Source organism: Octopus bimaculoides, chromosome 19, assembly GCF_001194135.2.
Source record: "Octopus bimaculoides isolate UCB-OBI-ISO-001 chromosome 19, ASM119413v2, whole genome shotgun sequence".
Taxonomy (NCBI): domain Eukaryota; kingdom Metazoa; phylum Mollusca; class Cephalopoda; order Octopoda; family Octopodidae; genus Octopus; species Octopus bimaculoides.
In genome coordinates, this window is record NC_068999.1 from 53,611,156 (window position 1) to 53,620,129 (window position 8,974).

General features: G+C 36.9%; 1 protein-coding gene across 1 annotated transcript in view; it reads left to right on the top strand.

Moving 5' to 3' along the window:
- The first annotated feature begins 7,616 nt into the window (after positions 1-7,616).
- LOC106875404 (novel acetylcholine receptor chaperone) overlaps positions 7,617-8,974 on the top strand; it is a 13,809-nt gene continuing 12,451 nt past the window's right edge. The window contains exon 1 of the mRNA XM_014923515.2: positions 7,617-7,774. Within this exon, the coding sequence (XP_014779001.1) occupies positions 7,664-7,774 (111 nt within the window). The 5' untranslated portion in view covers positions 7,617-7,663. The remainder of the gene's footprint in view (positions 7,775-8,974) is intronic.

Consider the following 8,974-nt stretch of genomic DNA (forward strand, 5'->3'; position numbering starts at 1 on the left):
TTCTCCTTTCGACTAAAAATTCCTCAAGGCGGTGCCCCAGCATGGCTGTAGTCTAACGACTGAAACAAATAAAAGATAAAAGACACACACACACACGTGTATGCATCTTACACATGCAATAGTCAGATAAATAGATAGATGTAGATACGTGTATCAAACAGTATTCCAGTTAGTATAGCCCGAAAAAAAGCAATTCTCATAGACTGAAAATTATGAAAAACACAAACAGAGACAATAAGCAGTAGGGCTGTTATTCATACCCACCAAGTTATAAAGCTAAAAACTGCTTGATCTCGCCATGGCAACATACATATGCAGACAATAGATGCACATACACACAAACATATAAATATGTGTGTGTATAGATAGATAGATAGATCGATAGATAGATAGATAGAAAGAGAGAGAGAAAGACGCCCTCACAGACAGGCACGCGCTCACTCTCTTTCACACACATACATACATATACAGAGAGGGGTAAGAGTGACGCGTGCTGAAACACAATAGACACATTATCTTTCCCACATTCTTTCTCTCTCTCTCTCTCTCTCTCTCTCACACACACACGCACACACACATTGACACGTACCCTTTTACACGAACACACCGATAACGCACATGCATATATTACTTACACGCGCTCACGCACAAGTACTTCATACACATTCACACGGTTGCTGACGTAGAATCAAAGACACGCGTTCGCACATACAAGGCCAACGCTCAGATATACATGGATTCTCTCCGCCTCTTTCTCTATTATTTTCTCTGCTCCCTCTCTTTCCTTCTCTCTCTTACACATACACACACAAAACCGAACTTAAAATAGATATTGATTTTCTTCAAGAAACATGGTTCATATCGATTTCTGAATATCTTAGAATACGAATGATGCTAGTGATGGCGGTGGTGGTAGTGGGGGTGATGGTGACTCTTTTTTTTAGTTTAACCACAAGTCAGCTCTTATCGAGCTTTTTTTCCAAACGTAATAATTATATCTAGATAGTAAGTAAGGTGAGATATAAGGAAGATTCGGCTGTTATTTCTCGCAGGCCAAAAGACCATTTCGTGGCGTCCTTGCTAACTTGAGGTGTTGTTGTTGTTTAGCCATAGGACAACCTTGATTGAGGAGCATTCCAACTATAATCATTGCATCTTTCATACCGACATAGTGTATCCAGGAATACCTTATCCAACATATCTTTGTTTTTCAAGAGAGTAGGGTGCAATTTACGGGAGAACTTGTTGATGGATAAAGTTGTAACTTAAACCTCAAAGTTAATTTAAAGTAATCTAAGAAAATTTAATTTTCAGCACCCGCAAGAATATATTTTATTTTCTATAGTGAAGAATATTTACACAATTTTAATATAGACTAACAAAGCTATCCGGGTGTTCACAGTAAGGGGCAATAACTCCAGGTTTCACTGCTTAAATTTGTGGAAACAAATTTCAGGACAGAAAATAATAGGGTTTTTCAAAGGTTGTGGGCAGTACTTGTCAGTACAGTCTTTTGGATTTCTCTGAGACACGGTTCTCCTGGGATATTATCTAGATGTTTCTGAGATCCCTTTTATTATAATAATAATAATAATAATAATAATTATTATTATTATCATTATTATTATTGTTGTTGTTGTTGTTGTTGTTATCATCAAGGCTGTGAGCTGGCAGAATCATTAGCATGCTGGACAAAATGCTTAGCAGTATTTTGTCTGTCCTTACATTCTGAGTTCAAATTCCATTGAGGTCAACGTTGATGTTGATAAAATAAGTACCAGTCAAGCACTGGGGTTGATATAATTGACTAGCCCCTTCCCCAAAATTTCAGGCCTTGTGCCTATAGTAGAAAGGGTTATTATTAATATTATTATTCATTTTGTTCATCATGTACAAATATGTGTGTATTCATCATTATTTTATTTATTTTATTCAACTTTAGAAAAATTGAAGTATGTCTTTGACAATTCTGGAGCATATTTTAATTATTTTGTGCATGAGTTTTGGCCCACCCTGTATGTGTGTGCGTACTTTCACATGTGCGCATGCATGCCCTTTCTCACCACTTGCCAACAAGTGTTGTTGGCAAAAGAGACTGGCAAAAGAAGTACCAGACTTAAAATATTAGTACTGGGAGTCCATCTGTTCGACTGAGACCCTTCAAGGCACTGCCCCAGCATGGCTGCAATCCAATGATCGAAACATGCAAAAGACAAACAATAAAAAAGATTGCCATCACCACCACCATCATCATCATCGTCATCATCAATATCACTATTATCACTTTGTAATTAGTATCATCATCAGAGTCATCATAGCCATAGCCACTGCTCTCCGTGTTGTCACTCCTAACAATATTGCCCTCTCACACCACTACTATGAACATCGTCATGAGATTTGGGGTTAAAAGATAGATCATATTTTATTTTTAGTCAAGTAGTTGGAGTAGAGGGAAGGTGGTTGGTAGTAGTAGTAGTAGTAAGGTGAAAAGGATAGGGCCAGTGTCTATGGTTTTTGTCATCTGCAATTTCCCACCCAACCACATATCCTACTATCTAGAAAAGAAAGGACACAGTGAAGGTTAATTTCATAGGATTGGCTTTATCTTTCATCTTAGTTCGATAAATACCAGTTATACGTTATGATAATTTCAGTGACCTATGTTTCTCTACTGCAAATCTAAGTCAATCTGTAAAATTGAATATAGCAATGCTGGTGTTTGTTGCATGACTATACTAAGGGAGGCTACTCTTACTAACCGACTAGTCTTTCTCCAAAGTCTCTGTTACATGGAACATGGAAATCGCATGTTAAATGATTCTGTCTTACCCTGCTGGCATATGATTCCCATTTAAGTTTTTAGAAGTGTTTCTTTCATGAAATTTTTCTTCGTCTAATTATGACGATAGAACACGTTTCAACGAAAGCGTTTTTAAGGTAACGTAGTTATACTTGGGTTAAGCCAATCCTAAATGTATTCATTTCTCTAAATTATCTTATCACTCACCCAGCTGCAGGTCAGCCAGGATGCAACACACCTATGATCTCAAATCGTTTCTCTAATGATCCTGATTTTATTTTTATTAATTTTTTTCCAGATATAGTGTACCTAGGACAACATTATCCATTTTAAAGATGGTACACACACACACACCTTTTACAGCAAATCGGGTTAGCAGCAACTTGCAAATTGGGATGGTCAGTGGTCATCAATCCATCGCATAGCCCAGATCTGGTGTCCTCCAGCTTTCATTTGGTCGGTCTAATGAAGGACAATCTTCGAAGCAAAAGATTTGTTGACACAGACGAGGTGAAATTGGCTGTAAAGAAGTGTGTACAGTTCTTGTTAAATTTCTTCGAATGATATCAAAATTTCACCGGCTAATTAAAAAAAAAAAAAAATGTTGTTTTGCATGCTGATGTAGAAAATAAAAAAGATTAAAAATTGGGGAAATTTTGAAATACTTCAATTGGTTAGAGGAAATTTAACAAGATCCATGAGTACTACTTATATATTTTCAAACAGGCCTCAAGAGTTGGTATCAATGATGGGGCAGGAGTATTGCTTGTAGTGGAGACAATGTTAAGTAGTCTCCTTGTATAGTCTCTACTAACATGTGCAATTTGAACAACCTGTGTCAGTTAATCTTCCTGGACAGTGTTAGTTCAAAAAACTAACCAATCCGTGTCCGGAGATAAAGTTGCCTGTCTCAATTCCCCTTCCACGAATCACCCATACTGTCTCTTTCAATATGGCTACTACGCAGAAAAATGACACCTCCTTTTCCCTGTTAAAGGAGGGAGGCGGTGCAATCTTGATGATAAACTCAGTCAATAACTGTACTCTTTCCATTTCCGACACCAGTTGTTCGACTTAAGTTATCAACCCGCTCACTAACTTTTGCTTGGGAATCTTCTGCAAATATAATTATCGCAAGATCACCAGAAAGAGAGACATACCGTTATCCAAACAATGGGTATTTGGGGTATTTGGGAGGTCTATTGTTCTGCCAATTTAACTCTCCACCGCATAGAAAAGTTTATGGCGAAGACATAAATCGGCTTAGGGAAGCCATCTGTTGAATGTCACTCTTGTCAACTTAATGTTTCTCTATGGGAAAAGTCTGTTGCACTGTTAAGTGAAATTTGGCGATTGAGGATCGAATCCACGTCATGCTTGCATGATCCACTACACACACACACACACATATATATATATATATATATATATATATAAACTCTGAAAACTGTTATGACTTTTGAAGCCGCTGCAACAGATGTGTGCTCTCATACACACACACATACTTGTGTGTGTGTGTGTGTGTTACGTACACTCCCTTGCACAAACTTAAACATACTCAAGTGGTAGAGTTAATTCGTTGTCAAGTTTAATACCTGCAGCTGATCTGTTGCAAGCACTCAGGCAAGCTTTCTGGTTTGAGAGCGACGTGTTACTTTCCTCTGAATTACTTATCGTATCCCTCAAACATCCACAGCTTTTTGACATCCTCACAGCTGCATCTAGGAAAATAAACACTTATGTTTTCATTGCTGGCGGCTTCAATTACCCTGAGATTGACTGGAAAACTTTTGTCGACTGCAAAGTGTAAATGATTTCTTTGATTTCGTGCTGGATTTGAACTGGTCCCAAGTAGTCACGTCCCCCACAAAAGGTGTCAATACTTTGGGTCTGCTCTTTACCATTACTCCTGAAACGGTTATCAGTGTCACTGCCAAAGGACCTTTGGGCAACTCTGATCATGCTATGATCATTGCCGATCTGTCTATTATGGGCAGAAACAAGAACCAACATCATTTCTGAACGACTCTCTTTGACTGGTACAAAGCAGACTGGAACTCTTACTGAGCTGAGTTACAACAGCCAAACTGGCTTGAATTGTACAATTCTGGAGATCTCAATACTGCACTTCAGAACTCCCTGAACTCAATCTGGGCTGCATATGAAACATCAGTACCACGTAAATGCTTTTAAAATCCCCAAAGTGCAACTTGAAAGACTGCAGCAGTCCGAATTGTCTGAAAAGGACGTCGTGATGTCGAACAGGAATACAGACAAACATTTTTTCACGCCCAGAATTGCTGAAGCGTGGAATAAACAACTCACATCAGCCGCGAGCTGTTGGGATGCTACATCCTTAGAAACTTCCATGCTTCCTGAAATTTACCAACTGTGCACTTCATGCCTCCACCTTCTTTTCTTAAACGACTCACTTCCTGTGCATTATTCCACATACTGTCCATGCACTTCTGGTTACTTTTCCTGATGTGTTGTAGTAACCTGAGCACTGTAAACAATAAGTTCGTTATTATTTTTAATTCATAAAGAATTGATAATTCCTTCTACTGGAGGCACAAGGACTGAAATTTTGTTGGCGGGGACTTATCGATTACATTGACCTCAGTGCTTGACTAGTATTTATTTTTATCAGCCCTGAAAGGAATGAAAGGCAAAGTCGACCTCGGCATAAGGATAATATGCATAATTCAATTACACAGATGTGTGCGTGTTATCTAAGCCATTTAAAGGATTTAGATCTATGAGAGGGATAGAAAATAAAAGAAAGAGAGAGCGTCAAAGAGGCGAGAGAAAGAGCAAGAGATAAATGGCAGGAGTAATAAAGCAAGAAAGAGATAGATAGATAAAGAAAGAAAAAAAGCGAGCGAGCCTTTGAAATCAATAAATGGAAGTTTTCTGCAGATCCAAATCAAAAAGGGATAGAGTTAGATAGCAGGAATCAGAAATAGAGAGAGAGAGAGTAGGAAAGAAAGAAAGCCTTTGAAATCAATAACTAGAAGTTTTCTGCTGATTCAAATTAAAAAAAAGGGAAACTAGGCTAGACAGAAAAAGGGAGAAAAAGAAGCAAATTTTTGTTTTGTATCATTTGAAGTTGACCTGCCCGAATTGAGGTCATTCTACCTCACGTGTTACAAGCAATCAACGAATTTTTTCGTCAGAAATTTATTTATTTATTCATGTTTTTGATTGCTTGGAAGAATTTTACCAAGTCGTAATCCTCCATACACCACACACCAATTATACAAAATAAAGAACAGATTCAAATTGTCTTATTGTACATATAAATGTCTGCTGCCATATCAGCCTCTATATATCTACCTACACGCTCTATGTTTATCTGACAGCCTAGATGTCTCTATTTAATATGATTGGTTGTTCTACTTTCATTTTATCATTATTCTTGTATCTTTATCTCATTCCATTCTATTTCAATGCATATGTGTGCATATTATATTCACATCTATCTATCTATCTATCTATCTATCTACCCCTTTGTAAGATATATATGTGTGTGTGTGTGTCTATATATATATATATACATATATATATATATATATATATATGTGTGGCGATCTTTCGGAGATGGTATATCAAAACTGAAACTGTTCGGAAATTTCTGTAAAAATTTATCTACTTTTTTTCTGTTGAATCGTTTGTTTCTGTATTCTTTTTGTGCAAGTATACGTATGTATACACACACAAATAAGGGTATTAGTTTGACGCTCGGGAAGAATCGAAAAGTCTTTGATGTTTCGAGTCTATGCTCTTCGACAGAAAGGAGAGGAAATAATGAAGAGAGAATGACCCCCCCCCCCAAAAAAAATGCGTAGAGATTTTACACACACACGTGTGTGTCTGTGTGTGTATATACTATCTGAGAGGGCGCGATATGGAAAAAAGTAGTAACATCTATTATGGTAAATATATTCATTACACACACAGTATTGGGTGTTCTCATTTTTTCGTGAAACTACTTAACAAGTGATTTTATCTATCTTTTAATAACCCGATGATGCCTTACGATAATTCAAATTCCATGTATTGAGTACTTTCTTGCATTATATTCCACTCAATTCATGTTGATCATTTATAACAAATAGACACCGTCAGTCAGTTAGGTAGACAGATAATCAGATAGACACACAAACAGGCAGACAGATAGATAGATAGATAGATAGATAGATAGATAGATAGATAGATAGATAGATAGATAGATAGATAGATAGATAGATAGGCAGACAGACAAACACATAGATAGATAGATAGATAGATAGATAGATAGATAGATAGATAGATAGACAGACAGACAGACAAACAAATGGATAGATAGATGGATAGACAGGTAGACGGATAGATAGATAGATAGATAGATAGATAGATATAGACGGAGAGATAAATAGAGATAGATATAGACAGATAGATAGTTAGACAGACAGACAGCTAGCTAGCTAGATAGATAGATAGATACATACATACAGACAGAGAAAGACAGATAGATAGATAAAGTGGCTACATCTGTTTCCAGAGAGAAATTTTTATCGTTATATAAATGGATAGACTGTTGCGTGGTTAGTGAGACAGTTACACCCACAGAGAACACCATTATTCTAACCGAACACAAACACACTTACACACAATTATGTCCAATTTAGAAGATTACAGATGGTAAAGAAAGAAACAACACAATAACAACTGTAACAAAAACCAAAAATAAATAACAGAAGCGAAAAAAAATAAACTGAAAACAAATAAAATACTCCTGTTTTCAACCAATCACATAGAAGTATTTATTGCAACCCGGCGTGCACTTACCGGAAGTCATCCTAATTCATCTTCCTCGCCAAGATGGGATCCGTTGTGTTGACGGTTTTGTCTGTGACAATAGGGATCTTTTTTATCTTCATCGGAACATTGAAATTAAACTCATCTATAAGCACAGAAATTTATAGGGAAATGGTAAGTTTCTTTTTGATAAAAAACATAACATTATCAATTTTATGTTCTAAAGAATACAAAAAAAAAAACTCCCGGTCTGCAATTAACCTTCTAACGGCATGTGTGTATGTGCGTGTGTGCTTATATATATGTACGTTTGCATGTGCGTCAGCTTGCGAATGTATGTGTGTGTATATGTATGTGTTTGTGTGTGCACTGCTGCCCGAAACGTAAAATCTTAGCTCACGTCAGACAAACTTATTTATGTTTATAGCCGGCATAGATATCACTAATTTCTTACAGATTCTGATTTTTAAAAAAATATATTTTTGCTAATTATATGTAGGCATATTTATATGTGTGTACATATAAACACATACATACACGCACACATACAGTGCTAATAACTACGATGCTGTCACAACAAATTATGTCATGCCTTTTAATACAAGTAAAGATGAAATGAATTAACTGGGAATCGAAACCGGGTCGTGGAACCAGTATTCACCGTGAGCTTTTTATCTCTTTTAGCTTTTAACTTCTGTCTAATTACTTGCAGTAAATACCATAACTAAATCACACATCCCTTTTGCCTTTATTCCTCGCCCAATTTTCTCCTAGAAATGTATGTGAAATTGTTTGCCGTCCATCATCACTGTTGCTAGCAGAGTCCTCAGAGAGGCATGCATCTTACAAACTCCCTAAAACATCCCCATCCTCTATCTTTCACCCTTACTTTCTCGTCTATTTGAAAGCACTAGCATCATCATGCCTACGAAGGAGCCTTTATGTGTTGTTCAGTCTAGGGGGAAAAAAACAGCTAAACCTTCGAATTTCATTTTGATTATGTATTGTGTATGTGTACTTGTGTGTAGGCGCAGTATGGCCCAAAAGGTAAGAAGTTTATTTCGCAATCATGCCGTCGCGGCACCTTGGATAATTCGTTTTCTATCAATTCGGTTCGACCGATACGTTATGAGTGAAATTGGATAGACGGAAACTGTATGAAAAGCCGTCGGATGGACCTGTACCTGTAATTTAACGGTCCAACATTGTCACACAGTGTTACGATGATTCCATTTCAGAATTACATTAAAGGTACATGTGTCTGTGGAATACCTAGCTCCTCAGTTGATTGAAGAACTCAATGCTTATAGATGGAAACTCCGACCAAGATCCCATATATATATATATATATATATATATATGCATACACACAAT